Genomic DNA, 17,597 nt, shown 5'->3' with positions numbered 1-17,597 from the left:
TCCATACATTTCAGTAACTAATGGCTGGATAAAGTGTGGACCTGTTTACATGTTGAAGATGAACCAGGGTCCTCCTTCAGCAAACACTTTTAAAGTGATATGGCTGTGTTTATGTCATGTGTTCCTATTTATAGCCGGTTCATTCATAAACTGAATTTTGACGTATGAGGAATTCCAACTTCCATCTAATCCACTATGTTATTCCCAGGGTCAAGATACACACAACTCATATTTACTCAGAGGAATGAATGTCAGCACCTAATTCCCCTTTGATTGCTGAAATTTGCTTACCTTTTGGAAGGCAACATTTACAAGAAAATAAAATGAACTCAACAGGATTTGTTTACTACTTAAGCTTTTTTTGGAAATGCAATTTCAGATTGCATTTGGAAATTTCCAGTATATCCTGAAATGAAGTGCCATAGGCTCTTCCTGTGTTCAAGGATCATCCTGATGGCAGGTGGGAAATAAACCAAGCTAAGAGATCATGGGACGCCACTAACTTCCATCTTTGCTTTATGTTTTGTCTTGGGTCTGTTTGGAATAACCTTCCTACAGACCATATCTGTAAGGTCTACAGACCTTACAGACCATATCTCAGCAACTGCAAGGTCCTGTAGGTTCATCCTTTACAACATCAAGAAAATCCGACCGTACATCACCAAACAGGCTACACAGATACTAGTCCAGGCTCTTGTTATCTCTAAACTGGACTACTGCAACTCACTGCTTTCAGGCCTCCCAGCCAGCTCCATCAAACCCCTTGAGATGATTCAGAATGCTGCAGCGCGCCTCGTCTTCAACCAGCCCAAGAGAACCCATGTCACACCCCTCTTCATCTCCCTCCACTGGCTTCCTGTAGCTGCCCGCATCAAGTTCAAGGTCTTGATGCTCACCTACAAGACCTTGTCAGGAACAGCACCCTCCTACCTCAACGTTCCCTCTCGCAATCTGCGATCGATTAGCGACCGACGTTTAGCAGTTCCAATTCAGCGTGGCACAAGGTCCCTTTCCAGAACCTTCACACTAACTGTTCCTCAGTGGTGGAATGCACTTCCAATCTCAATCTGGACCGCAGAATCTCTCACCATCTTCAAAAAACAGCTAAAGACCCACCTCTTCCATGAACACCTAACCAACTCGTAATAAAATAAATAAATAAATAAATAAAATTAATACATAAAATGCACTTACACCTCTACTCTGCACTTTGCTTCTTCTGGAATTCAATTAATAGATCTTGTATGGTAGCACTTCTTGTATTGTTCTCTGCTTGATATATCGCTTTGCTTGTATCTTTCTCATTTGTAAGTCGCTTTGGATAAAAGCGTCTGCTAAGTGAATAAATGTAAATGAATAAATGTACAATGAAAATAGTCAGTAAATAGTGAACCAAGTGTCAAGCTGATTGTAAAAACACCCATCTCTCCTTATAAGTCCATAGGCTGTACCAAACACTCGACAGATCTTGCAGGGTTGAATTCAAGATGTCTCAGGCCTATTTTAGCCGAGAAGGTGACACTTGAAGCCACGCTCCTTCTATTACTTTCCCTTGCTCTCTCTTTCGCTGCCAAACCTGATCACGAGGCTATAGTTAGCTCTCCCGTGCTGGTATATAAGGCTACATAGTGTCAAAATGTACATGTCAGTCACGCGGACTTGGTGTCGGCTTGTGGTTCTTCTTCTGACAAACCACAAAAACTCCATATAACCTCAAGAGATGGTGAGTGTTTGTGCTGTATCTTCAGGAAGTATGGATTTACAAGCAGGGAAGAAGGCAGAACTAAAAATGAGTCAATGTTAGTGAAGATAAAAATCCTTAAATCCTTTCTTCTGGATCTTCAACTTTCTGACAGCTTTAGTCATTAGACATCCTTGAAAGTAGACTGATATGGTTTCAAAGGCCAAGCTATCTTAGATATTCACTGCCTTTCCAGATACTAGTAATTGGCCTTGCCCTTGTTCAGCCCAGTTCACCAAGGATGCTCTTTAAATCGTTTTCATATGTTATTCATCTCCAGGCACCCAAAAAGGCCAAGAGGAGGCAGCAGGGAGAGGGTGGCAGCTCCAATGTGTTCTCCATGTTTGAGCAGAGCCAGATCCAGGAGTACAAGGAGGTAAGCTCAATCGACCTCCACGCCATGTAAAAGATCACATGGGATCTCACACTCGTAGTTATTCTGGAATAATTAATTTAACACAAATGAAGATATAATTAAAGCTCTCATTAATTCAAATAGCGGGTTCAGATGAGACATACATGAGAGAAAGTCTTCCCAAATCTGCTCTTGTTGACTTTTAACCAATGTTCCTGGCACAATACAGTAAAAAGCAGTTGCATTAATTACCTTACGCTTTCCTGAAGGAATATTCAAGGCCTTCAGAGCCATGTGTATCATAACCACAAGTTCTTCCTTCAGAAAGAATAAATCATAACGTTTTAGAGATTTAGACTTTTATGATTTGCAAATTCTACAGTTGCCCCTAGATGCCCATTGTAATTGTGTTTGGACTAAACCTCGTCTTTTCTCAGTACAAAATTAATTCTGTGGTGATTGCTCCAGATGTTGTAGATCAAAAGAGATTCGTAAAAAAACAACAACAAGAAAACAATGCTGAAGTTACAAGGACTGAACTCTTGTTAGAGCTGAACTGTTAACATGAGTAAATAATCATCACCGAGTAGAGAAATCATACTGAAACCTAAACACGGGGGTTAATATTTAGTTCTTCTGGCTCAGCAAAACTGATGTGGCCACTTTAGGTTTGGTGTTTTAGGGGGTTCTTGGACTGTCAGATGTAAAAATAAAACCACCTTGTGGTAGTTTACACCAAACTTACTCCTTCTGCTCCATTCTGTTTATGGGTTAAATCTGGAAACAGCTGATACTAGCCATCATGGCCCACAGGAACATGTTGGACAACAGCTGGTGTATAGATGGTGCATACTAACAATAATAATAAGTGTTGGACTTTCATTTTTGTGGAGGATATTTTTGCTGAAAAACAATCACCATCATTAGCAATCACGTTGAGTTTTCAGGACCACGTGTACCTTCTGCAAAGGAACTAATTTCTTTTGTGGAATTTATTTATTTAAATGTGACTTTAACTTGTAGCGAATGTTCGTTAACTGAAATTGGAAAGAGAGCATGAGAATCAGGAACGTATTGATTAGTTTCGCGGGCGTGGGTATGGTTGTCGGGGAAAGCGTAATTAATCCCTTAAATGTCGCCAAACTCATGCCATGAATTCCAAGACCATTTTAACACCTTAGAAAGGCAATCGGCCAGCAGCTGCTGTGTAATACTTACCTTCTCAGATTTCACAAGATCTCTGGCACCAAATGAGGAAACACCATTCTTATTTATGTGGACAGTTTAATGTATTGTAGAGGCATTTTCCAAATTGGCGTCATCCTTAGAGCGAGCTAATGTTACCACATTTCACACCGATAAACAAACATTAGTAACGGTCCACAAACAAACCACTTAGCTTAATGGATGTCATATTTTTCTCTCAGACTGATGCTAAAATGAGCAGTGTGTGGGTTTTTTTGTGGGTTTATTTTTTTATTATTTTTTTTTATTATTTTTTTTTTAGAAATGGCGCTTAGCTAGAATTGCTAAGAATGACACATACAAGTCTTAATATCATGAATGCATGAATACTGTATATCCTGAATATCATGAATAATAGGCTTTAAAATGGTGCCAGAAATTCTAATTAACTTGATATTGCTGAGAAGGGTCCAGAATCATGGCTAAACATCACATCCATGCTGCCAAAAAGAATGAATCCTTTGTCAAATTCTTTTCACAGGCCTTCACCATCATCGACCAGAACAGGGACGGCATCATCAGCAAGGACGATCTAAGGGATGTGTTGGCCTCCATGGGTCAGCTGAACGTGAAGAACGAGGAGCTGGAGGCCATGATCAAGGAGGCCAGTGGTCCGATCAACTTCACCGTCTTCCTCACCATGTTTGGCGAAAAGCTGAAGGGTAGGTTGCAAATTAACCTTAGCCACATTTATGTCATTTGAAACAGAATTATATAACAATAGCATGTTTTCTACTCTCATGATTTCAGTTTGTTTATTTGGGGGAACAATTAAGGATTCTATGTAGAACCATACAACAGATGGTTTCCCTTTCAGAGAGGGTTCCTTGAAGAACCATTTGACAACTGATTTTGACAATTGAAACAGCTGTTTATAACTATACATAGTGTAAAACATAAACAGATTATGAAATTTATCATTTAACATTCGACACTGATTACAACATTGATTGGTTTGTCATTGTTTGCTTGTTAGCCTCTAACTCCAATTATAACAAATCTGTAATCTTGCAACCTTTAAGGTGCTGATCCCGAAGACGTCATTGTTAGCGCTTTCAAGGTCCTTGACAGCGAGGGTACCGGCTCCATCAAGAAGGAGTTGTACGTGCGGTTCTCATTTAGCTCAATTTATTTATTTTTACTTCCTTTGACAGAGATATTTTGGATGAATGCATAAACACTTATGAACTGAACTTTTCTCCTTCTCTCCAGCCTTGAGGAGCTTCTGACCACCCAGTGTGACAGGTTCAGCGCAGAGGAGGTGGGTTTTCTGTAACTAGCAAAGCATTTATGTTTGAAGTTATTGATCATTAAATAATAAGACTCTTATTGTTTTAGATGAAAAACCTGTGGGCCGCCTTCCCTCCAGATGTGGCTGGCAATGTCGACTACAAGAACATCTGCTACGTCATCACACACGGAGAGGAGAAGGAGGAGTAGACTCCTTTCCATCTACTATTTATCTACCTCTTACCTCAAACCCCTCACATGTGGCTCCTTCATTGGTTCCTTCTTCTCTATGGCATGCTCAGGTTCTCCCCTTCCTCTCGCTCCCATGGCTGATAATGAAAGACTTTATCTCCATCGCTGAGATCCTGAACTTGGTGGTGGGATCATTTTCAATAAACAATAATGCCGTGTCATCAAACCACACCATTTCGCAATGTTCTCTCTGCTTTTCTTTGGTGCACGTTTGTTTATTATCATAACCTACAATAAAGAGCAGAGGAACAAGCATTTTTTTGGTGCTTCCATCAACAATGCTGTTGTAAATATGCTGAAGTATTTTTTTGTTTTGTTTTGTTTTGAATTTGAGAAAAGCAAGTTCAGTTTTACAGTAAAATACAAATCGATTCTCCTCCATTCATGTCCTTTCTTTATTTCTCTGGAAGTGAGAGACGACAAGGAGAAAATAGTGAGATAATCACCTGAACACATAATAATAATAATAGTAGTAATAATAATAATAATAATAATAATAATAATAATAATAATAATTTTAACAAGCTTACATCTTCCTTACCTTTGTGTCGGTTGGCCGGTTGGTACTGAAGGCCATAAGAAGTCCCCCAAACAACCTAAACACTGAGTTTACTATATGTATATAAGGTTAAATATAAGTATGTAGTTACAGCATGTTGTTTAGCTTTCCATTTCAGTTTATAATTTTATTCTAAATTGTTATTCTGTTGAAATGCTACCCAGCTAACATTAGCTACATAATAATTCCTTCCAAAAACTTATTTTTACCTGAAAGGTACATTATTTCATAGCTTAATTGAGCATTAATTTACTGAATAATAATTTAAAAATAAAAAAAAGTTTATAGTTTTGATATTTTCAAATAAATGAAGGATTTTGTACAGCTGAACAAAAATGTAAAGCTAAGACATTTTACACATCTCAGGTAAACATGCCTACGTTATAACATTCCTATATAAAAAGCTGTTTACCTGAGAAGCACAATATTTATTACCTTTAAATTTCTGTTCAATGTACAAAATCCTTCATTTGTTGAAAATATCGAAGCAGTACTTCGTTTATTTTTCATTTACTCTGTTTTATGTTCGTAGCAAATTGAGCCGATGAATTAGCGCCACAGCTAGCAGTAACAGAGAACTAGCTGCTAAATATAGTCAATTTTTCAATATTTTAAAGTGATTTTTTTTTTTTTTTCATTTTATGAACTGGAATTCATTAGAGCTGACTGTTTAATCATCTTCGGTAGTAAGGACTATCCATGCCACGTAGTGATGTTTTGTTCACGAACGAGTCGACTCTTTAGCCCGGTTCTTTTCTGTGAACGTTGGAAACCGACTCACATTTCCGAAGGGACTTTTTTTAAAAAAAACAAAAAAAACAAAACAACAACAACAAAAAAAACAACATGATGTTTTCATCGAAAAGGTTTCAGTTCATATATTCATATATCGGTAACGCTGCTAATTACACGCAGGTCAACCGTGAACAAATAGAATCCGGCGAATCAATAACTGAGTCGTTTGGCACAACAGAGCGATTTAGTGTCGGTGTAATGTACTGAACAGTTATATACCTACACAAAACAATTCATTGAAAAGTTCAAGCGATGGATGGCTGACAACTTGAGGGGAAAAATCCTAGCAATGAGACGTCTGGGAAAGAGTCGGCTCTTATGATGGTGTGATGAGCCGATTCATCGGACTCACTGAAAAGAGCCATTATGCACATTGACCAGTAGGGGGCGATGTAGCCATAATCGTCAATGCCGCAAAACGCTGTATGGAATCAAAAAGTCTATTACTAGTTAATGTTTAGATTTTATTTATTATTATTTTTAGTTATTAAATCCGCCAAAAAATATGATTAAATTTTAAATAACGGATTGTTGAATGATACGAACCAACCATATAACACATGTTCATAAAAAATATTTTTAATGTGGTCCCTTCAGCACCATCTCAGGTGGCATTTCAGGAGAAACTAGTTCTGCAGGATTTTCTCCCTCAGAGTTTTCTTAGAAACTAGGCTGAAACAAAGGCTGAAACATGTCTGATGATCTGATCTGCTGCTGAGGAATATATTAATATTAACTGATCATCTGGATTATAATAACATGGCTATATTTGCCCTCATCCTGACTTCTTCTGTTTTTGTGTATATCTCATACTAAATGGCTTCAGAAATTAAAATGAAATCTAAGATAAAACAAAGGCGATCTGAGTAAACACAAAATACAGTTTTTAAATGATAATGTTATTTACTGAAGCAAAATAGTCATCCAATACCAACTGGGCCTGTGTGAAAATGTATTTGCCCCCATAGCTGCTAATGCCCACAAATCTATGAAACTGCATTGATAATGGGGTTCAGCTGGACTAGACGCAACCAGACCTAATTACTGCAAACCCTGTTCAATCACATCATCACTTAAATAGAACTTTGCTGTAGTGTAAGAGGAATAAAACACTTTGTGGAGGTAACAGTAACAGTAACTCCACTTCATTACACCACCCTGTTATGGAAAAATAAGAACGATATCTTGTTGTAAAGATTTTTAATGAACGATTAGTATCAATGATGACTGATTTCCCTGCTGAAAACAAGAACAACAACAGGAACCATCAAAGAAATTCTAATGGTTTCCACTACAAATATCATTACAAGCCATCAGCTAACCATTAAAACCATCACTGGTTCTTAATGGTATCCACTTGACATAACATGCCACCAATAGAAAGCAACAGATTTCCAGTAGAGAGCCCACGGGGACAGTTACAGTTTCCATTAAAACCAGTACGATTTCCATTATAACCATTACAAATTCTATGACGGTACATTTGCCTAAACAGGCTATGAACATGTGAATGAGCGAATGCTTTGTTTATACAGAAGAAGTTTAGGGGTTCACTTGGGTACTTTCCACTTTGGGGTGGAAAAGTACAAATTTCCACAAAGCGCGAGAGTGAGAGAGATTTACTTCCGGGTTTCTGTCCGAGCTGTTCTGCAGCTAGCTCTCCGCGCGCACCGCGTTTCCGCATACTTTCCAGCAGATTCACCTGCGCGTGTGCACGCTCAAATAAAACGCCCAGGTGTTTATAACATAACAGAGCGCGAGCTGCCATGTCGCCGTAACCACCGCTGGTTAACGTTCATCTCAGCTCACATGACGTGACAGGGACGGATCGCTCTCTCGGTGCTTGTAGGTTTTTTTGTTTTTTTTTTAAACATATATTTATATATACACCGTGTGGACACCATGATGGCTTGCTGCACGTCATTAGGTCTCGCGCTTTTCACCGCGCTGCTCCTGTGCTCACCGGGTCGCGTGCACGGCTCTCAGGGCGATAAGGAGCCCGTGTACCGGGACTGCGTGAAGCAGTGCGCGCGCACCAACTGCACGGGCGCCAAGCTGCGCGGCTTCCAGTCCGCTCAGCCGCCTTACATGGCGCTCACGGGTAAGTTCCGTCTCACAGCTGACAAGTTCAAACTGTACCAGTCTTCTACACTACATTACATCATAAAAAAATAAAGTAAATGATCACGTCAACGATACTGGATTTGCTTAAAAAAATGTATTTATTTTTTTGTTTTGCTACCCATATTCGTCTGAGAAACGGAAGTCCGGTCCCGCCTTCTGCGCTAGGATTGGCCAGCAGTCCCCGCTCGTGCGCAGTCCCCGGCGCTAATTGGACAGCGAACAGAGCTGTTCGCCAATCCGGTGCCGATTTATCAAAACAAACATACGAAATTATATTAGAAATAATTTAATGAAATTGTATCTAGAGTTAGATAGTTAAATATTATATATGCACGTTGTTGTTTTTGACCAATTTGCCCCCCCCCCCAAAAAAAAAAGTTCCTTCCAAGTTTTCAAAAGGAAAAGGCATGAAAACAGTTCCCCACGTCACAGAATCAAGAGCTCGTCCAACTGAACTGACTACATTTCACATAAAGTTTTGAATTATTAGGTTGACAGGTTCCTTTAACATTTGAGAGTGAACAAACACAATACACTAGTTCTAGTGGCTAAAGTGATGAGAGCACTGTTGCTAGGCAACTTACTGTAGACACACAGACACCAAGTATAGCCTACACTATTAGCTACTGACTGAGGCCAACAATTTAGCTAGCTAGTACAAAGTCCTGTATGTAGAAATGTGAAGGCAGAGTGACAATGGAAACCATACATTATCCGTCAAGAGCGTCAACGTTTACCTCAGATGTGTTGGTTTACTAATAAAAGACTCTGTATAACACAGAATTACATGTTGTAGCATACACTGCTCACCAAAGCAATCTGGGTTTCTGTGGAAATCGAGTAATTATTGGGGCACATCTTTTTAGTTTGGTTTGTTAAAAAAACTTTGACAGAAAACCAGTTACTTCAAACAAATCTGTCGGTCATAACCCAGCAAGTTGTGTGGTTATGTCTTCTATTAAATTTTTAGCCGCAAAAACTGCTGCTTAGCTAGCTTTTTATCCCCCAAACTTGTTGACACGATGAATTTCATTCACACTGCTTGTAATAATCAGTTAAAATTGGTATGAGTAAATATGTCTTGAAGAGTTATAAGGCTTTTTATGACTATTTATGCTTCTCTGTGGAAAAGAATACCTCGTGGAAATGATCAACGTCAAGAAATCCACGATGCCAGCCTAGTTCTTGGCATGCTTTGACACAACACGTCTGTCACTTTATCAGAAAATCGATCAAAATTGGTTTAGCAAGATATTAAACGTTAACTGGGAAACATGCACGGCGAGTTAAGAAGCTAAACCACTCGATTTTTAGCTAAAGTTTAATTGTGTTTAATATCACCACGCCATTTAAATGTTACCAGTTATTATACAGTAGGTTTCTAAAACTTTCTACAGCACACGTTTCACAGAAAATACAGAATTGTTTTAAGCGACTATGAAAAGCGAGGATTTGTTAAGAGCAAAGCGATGGCACGGCTTGGATTTAGCATAAGTAAGATGAGGGGAATAAGAAAAGAACGGAAGCGTCATAATGTTGAGTTTCCTGCTTTTCCTGAAAGAAAAAAATGTCGCTTGGGAAACTGTACTGATGTTAGTTTTTTTTTGTTTTTAAATGAACGTCTTAAGAGCTATAACAGTGTAATAAATGTATTTCCCACCAACTTCATAATGGGGGGGGGGGGTGTTTTCTTTTCTGGGAACTGATCATCAACCATTTAAGATGTCAAACGGCAGCTACAAAACCACAGCACTATTCAGCACACTCTCGTGTTAATGGTCGTGGCCCAATTTGTGACCACCCGCTTGAGCGCCATTGTCTTGATGGTCCCAAATGGATCCCTGTCCTGATGAACTTTGTAAATATTTCCTCACTTTTGGTGTCGTCATGTCTGGTGTTTATAAGACTTCAGTGTGTGATTCTCACTTCAGGTTGGACGTGTCGGGATGATTGTCGTTACCAGTGCATGTGGACCACGGTTGGACTTTACCAGGCCGAGGGCTATCGAGTGCCTCAGTTCCACGGCAAGGTATCGAAACAGCACCAGACATAATTTTACTGCCTTGAAGTTAATAAGACAAGAATAAATAAATAAATCACAGCTTGTCATGTTCCTCAGACACGATAAAGCCTGAATTCCTGAAGATGTTTCGGAAAACTAAAGTTACAGCTTTCAACCTCTGACTGTTACAAAGCACTGACACTGGAGACTCCTTCCATAAATGTTACATAAGCATCACTTCACAGAAACAACAACGTATTAGAACAAGCACATTATTATAAACCGTCTGACCAATTAGAGTCCAGAATTCAACAACGTTGTAACATAAAATACTTAAATTAATACAGAAATAAGTTTAAATTCCGTTGTAGTTTGATGAACGTTACTGAGGAAACCTAGTTAAGCAGTAGAGTACTGAAATCTGACCCTTTCCAACACAACTCCAGCCTTCAGGACATTCATTAATGGAATGTGGCTCTGGTGAAACAGTTTAGTGTGTGTGTGTGTGTGTGTGTGTGTGTAAATGATACTATTTCATTAAATGTTCAGTCAGAACAGGCAAATATTGACCCAAGTGGGCAGTTTAAAGTGGGTTTTTTTTGTTTGTTTGTTACCCCGCATGGTGAGGTGACATTTGCATTAAATTAACCCTGAGGCATTTGCTGGAAGTATTACTCAAAATTCAGAAAGCCAAAAATACACCATACTATGAACTAGGAATACTTGGAAACAGCAATAAACTCAATACAGGGAAACGCAGACGAGAGGAAAAACAAAGCTTATATGCAGGTGGTAGAAATGAATAACTTGGCCGAAGAAATTAGTAGTTAATGTAATTTAAGCCCCCCGCCCCCCCCAAAAAAAAACAAAACAAAAAAAACCATTCATTTTATTATTAAAACTCAGTAACATTATCCGAGAACTGTTACTAAGTCATAAATGACAAGAGCCAATAATATACTGACCTTTCTGGTGTTGGGGGCGGGGTCTGTAATTTGCATATTTACAGAATGTGGATTTGTTGATGAAGGTAAACGTGTTGGCGCTTAATATATGTATATTTTTGCCAGTATATTATTCGATATAGAAACGTGAAGGTCTACATTACTAAGGAAGTAATGCTTAAATATGGAAGATGGTGATAAAAATGACACGCGACTGAAATTTGATTTATCATTTACTAGAATTTTTTTTGAATAAAAAAAAAAATGTTTTTTTAAAGTTTACGCCTTGTAAGAATGTTTGTTTTGTGAAAAAGGCGTATTATTCTGTGTAACGTTTGTAATGTTTTATTAGCTGAATAAGTAAATGTAAAGGACGTGTGTGTGTGTGTGTGTGTGTGTGTGTGTGTGTGTGTGTGTGTGTGTCCAGTGGCCGTTCGTGCGCTTCCTATGTTTTGAGGAGCCGGCGTCAGCTCTGGCGTCGCTGCTCAACGGTCTGGCGTGTTTACTGATGCTGCTGCGCTACCGCAGCACCGTCCCACGCCAGTGCCCCATGTACCACACCGTCACCGCCTTCTCGCTGGTGAGAACCCTTTGTGTTTGTGACGATGAATATGTTTGTTTATTTATTTACAGGTTCACTTTATAAAGCAAGTTGTTGTTGTTTTTTTACACCCACGGTTGCTTTACATAGTATGTAACCCAAGGGAACACAAATATATAATACATTTTGGCTACTTACTGTATTGTTATCACAACTTAAAAAACAGGCCACGCCCACTATACACAACCCTGGGGTGTTTTTTCGCTTGCTACATAGCGTATGTTAATGTACAATGTAACGTAATTAGTTGAAGACTTAACTTTAACTTATCACCTCGCGTCACTTATCTTAGTTTTTTCCCGGGTTACCATGGTTTCACTTGTAACACGTACTAAATATATAGCTACAGGACGTACACAAAAGCACACCTTTTATAGCTAATCGGATGTAGATTACTTTTACCACACTTTAGTCAACAGGAACGTCTTATAAAGTCTGCCCGACTTTTTCTTGCCCCGCCCACTAAACTTAACGCCAGCCATCACTTCACTTCCTGTTGACTTAACGTGAATATTCCTCTTTTCTTTTCTTTTTTTCCCTGCAGGTGTCGCTGAACGCCTGGTTCTGGTCCACAGTATTTCACACCAGAGACACTTATCTAACCGAGGTACTCGAGTCAAGTCAAGTTTAACAAATATGTCTTTCATAGGAGTGCAGCTGCTTCCAGTCAGTCTCCGCCCACTCGTGAATAATACAGGAATCCCGCCTATTTTGTAAGGAATTGCAATATAGTACGAACAATACAGGAAGAATCATCGTAAAAACGAACACACTGGCGATGAGGAGTTTCAAACGTGAAACTAACCAACTAAGCTAGCGACTAATTTCTGATTACGCAACACAGTACATTGCGTAAGATATCTTGTTAGCAAGCCTGGCTACTGTTTTTCACCACACAGTAAGAAAAGAATTTACCTTTCAATATCACCTGTGCTGAGGTAACCGTATAGCTAGCTAACGTTAGCAAGCTGACGCATGTAGATAGCTAGTTCTACTACTAAGCTGAATAAATGTTAAGAAAGTCTGTAAGGGAGTGTAACTCGTGAACATTTTTTTGGTAAATATTTTTGATGTGATGCAAAATAACAGCTTTTATTTTTTTTTCTTGGTCGCTCTAGAAGATGGACTATTTTTGTGCATCGGCGGTGATCCTCTACTCCATCTACCTGTGCTGCGTCAGGTAAGTATTTATGAAACGATGTATTTAACCAAACATGTTTGTCTTAGCATCTTAGCAGATGTTGTAAAGTTGGGACAGCTAGCCCACATACGTAGCCTGTAAAAAAAAAAAAAGTTAGCCATGTATGATTTAGCTTAGCGTTTTTGTAGATTTAGACTTAGGTTCTGATTTAGGAACACAGATTTAGGTTCTGTGTTTTAAACGAAATGATGCCGTGTGGTGTTTAGGACGCTGGGTTTGCGGCGGCCCGGTGTGTCCAGCATCGTTGGAGTTTTGCTCATCCTGGCCTTCACCTCTCACGTCTCCTATCTCACCTTTGTTAGCTTCGACTACGGCTACAACATGGCCGCCAACGCAACTATAGGTCGGTAAAGACTTTTCACTCTGTGTTTATTTCTTATTAGAAACCTTGCAGTCACACGTGTTGATGTTTAAACTGTGATGTGATTGCGTCCCAGCTTTCAAACCAACCAGGGATGAAATAGCATCTAAGAATAGTATCTATCTTCAGAACCCGCCTGCTAAGCTAGTTATCGATTAGCTACTTCCATAGGAGGTAACGGACGAGGTCTTTTGGCAGTCGGACACGGGAGTGTCTAAATTTCCATATTTATGCACAGTGGCGCTTGAAAGTTTGTGATCCATTTTAGAATTGTCTATATTTCTGCATAAACGTGACCTATAAACGGATGACCCGGTTTCAGGCATGATAAACCTGCTATGGTGGCTCGGTTGGTGCTGGCAGAATCGGAGGACATTGCTGTACTGGTGGAAGTGCGGCGTGGTGGTGGTGCTGCTTCATGGCCTGGCGCTGCTCGAGCTCCTCGACTTCCCGCCGCTCTTCTGGGTGCTGGACGCTCACGCCGCCTGGCACCTGGGCACTGTCCCCGTCCACTTCCTCTTCTACAGGTACACAACGTCAACACAGCGTCTTCTCCTCTGACGCTGTCGCTGCACAAATATTAGGCTCGCGATTGTTACAATGCACTTGAATATAAATTTTTATATCTGGATTCTGATTCATCAGAGGATGTCGATTAATGCACTTGTTCCAATACGTTATCGTTTCTATAGAAACAGCTCAATGAAATCCAAACGGGGATGAATTCTTAGTACTTTAGAATTTATTCTTACGAACGATTCCGTTTTTCAGTTTCCTCATAGACGACAGCCTCCACCTCCTCAACACGGAGAAGGCAGGAGTCAAGCTGGAATAGGAGGAGCCTGTCTCGGAGCCCCGCCCCTTCCTCTCCCATCACTCCAGTCAGGACGAGTCTGTGAATTTCGAGTTTACGAATTGAGTTTACACTTTTTAACCACTCTGCTACAGACGGCTGTGAAGAGAGTTTCTTTTGGTTGCTTTGCTCATGCTTGTTTGATTTATTATTATTATTATTTTACATTTATCACCATGCCTTTTTTTTTGCCTTTACTGAGCTTTGCCTTGAGTAGAAGAGCTTAGAGTTGGATATTTCGCCAAACTGTATTGACATGGTTTGTTTAAGGGTTAGGGGGTGGCTGGATTGTTTGAGAAACTATTGAACTGACCTGGTGAAACACCACCTACGCTTTTAAACAACACACTCCAGGGTTTTTTTTTTGCGGTCGCGGAAATGAACGCAAACTCAAGCAAACACTGCGATATTCGGAGGAGCTTGCAATTTTATTTTTATTTTTTCCAAAATTATCATAGATTTTTCCACGGATTTGGGTCCAAGACGCATTTGGTGTTCGCTAAAAGGTCTCGTTTACCGACAAACATGACCACGAAAGAAACAATTCTGTGCACTTGTGTTTTTGCAAAAAAAAAAAAAAACCCAATAAAACCTTGCAACATTTTGAAGATTTAAAAAAAAAATGGATAAATGCAAACAAAAATTTAATTATCGTAATTATTGTACGTAATTATTAGAATTATCGTAAGTTTAAATTGCCTCACGGTGTAAAACCAGCGCCCATCAACTATCGCACCAGCGAGTCCAAAAACACCAGCGAGATGCACCAACATTTCTAAATAAATCGTGTCAAAATACCACGTTAACATCAATAACGCACTGTTTTGAAGTATATTTTAGTGCAATGGTGCTGTAATGTTTTTTTGGGGTTTTTTTTTCTTTCTCCTTGGTGCTAGTTGAAGCAAAAAAAACCCCACAAAAACGAATTTAGACGTATTGAAAGGTAAAAAAAAGGGGGTGGGGGATGGCGATAATATCGTGATACGACTCGCAGACGATATGTTGGAGCAGCTGTAATGTTTGCTTCTTTTCACTGCTGCTGTATTTGCTTCTTTTGTATTGTTGTGTTGATTTGTATTATTGTTTTCCCTTCATGAAGGAATTCGAAGCGAGATTTTCACCTGGAATGCCTTTTAGAGTTTGAAACCGTGTGTGTGTGTGTGTGTGTGTGTGTGTTCCACTTATGCCTTATCCCATCTTGTCCAACATACAATTGCTGTCTCGTGTCTTCACTGAAACTCCACTGTTTCCATTGAACGATGTGAGTGCTTATTTGCTCCCTGGAGAATTAACACCGATGTCAGCGTGTCTTTGTTCCAAATTGCCACTTGTGCACTTTTGTGGATGTGTATGTGTGTGTGTGTGTGTGTGTGTGTGTGTGTGTGTGTGTGTGTGTGTGTGTGTGAGAGAGAGAGAGAGAGAGCATGTTCAGCTGGCGGGTAAATATAGCCTTAGATATTTTGGAGTGCTCAGAGTGTGTTCATAACAGTCACCATGAGAACGCTGAAACACTGAGAGGAGTCGACCGGGTTTTGATTCCAATGAAAACACAACCAAATCTTTTACACACACACACAAAACGTTTTTTTGTTTGTTTTTTTTTTGCACCAAATGATGTCGATCAGCCAAGAAGTGTTAAGAAATCTTTTCTCAAATAACGTGCTTGCTTCAAACTACATCGTTACGCTACGCAGTGTCGTTTTTTTTGTTGTTGTTGTAAATGAACAATTGCGTTCAATGGGAGGCGGGACTAGAGGGCGACATGGACGTATAAAATGGCGTCTTCCATGAACATCGTTCCAGTTTGAGCCTCACGGTGAGGTTGAAGAACTGAGGCGTTGAACGTTTTTGGTTGAATTTGACTCGACTTCCGCTAATTACGTTAGTGTACGTGGCTTTTTCTAGACCGGTCCAGAAAACCTTTCTGGATTTTCTAGATCAGTCTAAACGAATCGAGCCAGCCTCGAACCCGTGAGTAGGTTTTCTACATCGATCGAGGTTCACGTAGATTTTCCCTGACCTTTTATCGGCCCGACAATGTAGCTAGAGTTCGATTTTATTCCGAGTCTAGACAACATAGCTACGTAGAAGAAATCTTCACACACCTCACCCCCCCCCCCCCCCCCCGGACCTGTCTTGGCTAATCATCGATGTTGTTTGGATTAACGGGATTAAACCTCATGTACGTTTGATTCGGATTTTTCCACACGAAGTTGAAAAGTGAAATGGTTGTTAAAAATTGTTGTTGTTCTCGTGCACTCGGACATAAAAATAGTTTGATAATTTATTATTTTTTTCCACCTTGCTTGTCAATCATCCCATTAATACCAAGCTGCAATAAATGGCTTATGGATAAAAATGAAGGTTAAAATAATCACTGTTCAACATTTGGTCAATTAAAGCCATGATACGTTTATTTATTTAGTTATTTTCCCCAATAATTTTGATATTGCTCTTGGTTACACAAATAAGTGTCACTAACCAGCCCAATAGATCGCACTGAAGTAGATATTACCCCTTTTAGTCTACTCACAAAATTGATTAATAGCTACTAATTGATCAGGAACAGATACAAGGACATTGTATTTTATTGTAGCTCCAGCTAGCTAGATTCAAATTTAGACCGGCCTGGCAAGTTTTTATAGACCCGTCTAAAGAAATTGAGCTAAATTTAGATGCGTTTCAATTTAACTTGATGTTTGTTGATCAGTCCAGAAGATTATCTAGAATTTTATCTACAGTATACATTGGCAGCAATGGGAGTGTCGTCCCCCCCCCCCCCCCCAGTAGAAAAAAGGGGTTCAATGCTAAAATGTTAAAATGCGGAGTTATGACTCGAGTGTCCCAACAGGTCCACCAGCCGATAAGGAAGCTTGAAGGCACCATGTTGTTGTTTTTTTTTTTTGCCATGTGCACGTCCATCACGCTCTCTTTTTTCTTTCTTTCTTTCTCCCTTCACTGGTGTGTGCAAAGAAGCTTTAAGAAAGAAATAAAGTGGTTCTGTATTAACACTTGTTGTCGTTTTACTCCTTCCTTCTGCAGTAGTGCACTATGTAGGGAGCAGGGGGCTGAATCCCACATTACCAAACTTCTAGTGCACTAGATATGGCTAGAGGCTTTTCATTTATTCCCTACATAGTGTTTATAATATGTAGTGTCATGTTGGTAATGAAACTGATTTTAGCAGCTCATCCAATAGAGGGACCCATTCTAGGCAAAAATGAGGCTGGGGTAGGACACACACACACACACACACACACACACACACAGAGTGGGAGGAGGTTGGAGAGTCTTGTGAAAGGAGTGTATTCTTTACCCGAGTGCTGAGACACAA

General features: G+C 39.6%; 2 protein-coding genes across 3 annotated transcripts; both read left to right on the top strand.

Annotated features, from left to right (window-relative positions):
* Positions 1–1,702: 1,702 nt before the first annotated feature.
* Positions 1,703–5,253, top strand: mylpfb (myosin light chain, phosphorylatable, fast skeletal muscle b). Of its 2 annotated transcripts, XM_053640310.1 has the most exons (6): positions 1,703–1,723; positions 2,022–2,117; positions 3,823–4,003; positions 4,364–4,442; positions 4,554–4,602; positions 4,680–5,253. In XM_053640310.1, the coding sequence occupies exons 1-6, from the start codon at positions 1,721–1,723 to the stop codon at positions 4,779–4,781; spliced, it is 510 nt and encodes a 169-aa protein (XP_053496285.1). In that variant the 5' UTR covers positions 1,703–1,720; the 3' UTR covers positions 4,782–5,253. The 2 variants fall into 2 exon arrangements, with proteins under 2 accessions (XP_053496285.1, XP_053496284.1); XM_053640309.1 differs by lacking the exon at positions 1,703–1,723 and having other exon boundaries at positions 1,832–2,117.
* A 2,339-nt stretch (positions 5,254–7,592) lies between these two features.
* On the top strand, positions 7,593–17,042 carry pgap3 (post-GPI attachment to proteins phospholipase 3). Its single transcript, XM_053640591.1, has 8 exons — positions 7,593–8,278; positions 10,233–10,330; positions 11,675–11,827; positions 12,393–12,455; positions 12,967–13,028; positions 13,256–13,392; positions 13,733–13,937; positions 14,182–17,042. Exons 1-8 carry the CDS (start codon positions 8,080–8,082, stop codon positions 14,243–14,245), a joined length of 981 nt encoding a protein of 326 aa, XP_053496566.1. The 5' UTR covers positions 7,593–8,079; the 3' UTR covers positions 14,246–17,042.
* The last annotated feature ends 555 nt before the right edge of the window (positions 17,043–17,597 follow it).

This window comes from Ictalurus furcatus, chromosome 13 (genome assembly GCF_023375685.1).
Source record: "Ictalurus furcatus strain D&B chromosome 13, Billie_1.0, whole genome shotgun sequence".
NCBI lineage: Eukaryota > Metazoa > Chordata > Actinopteri > Siluriformes > Ictaluridae > Ictalurus > Ictalurus furcatus.
Note: the sequence above shows the minus strand (reverse complement) of the source record. Positions and strands in the feature narration are given on the sequence as shown.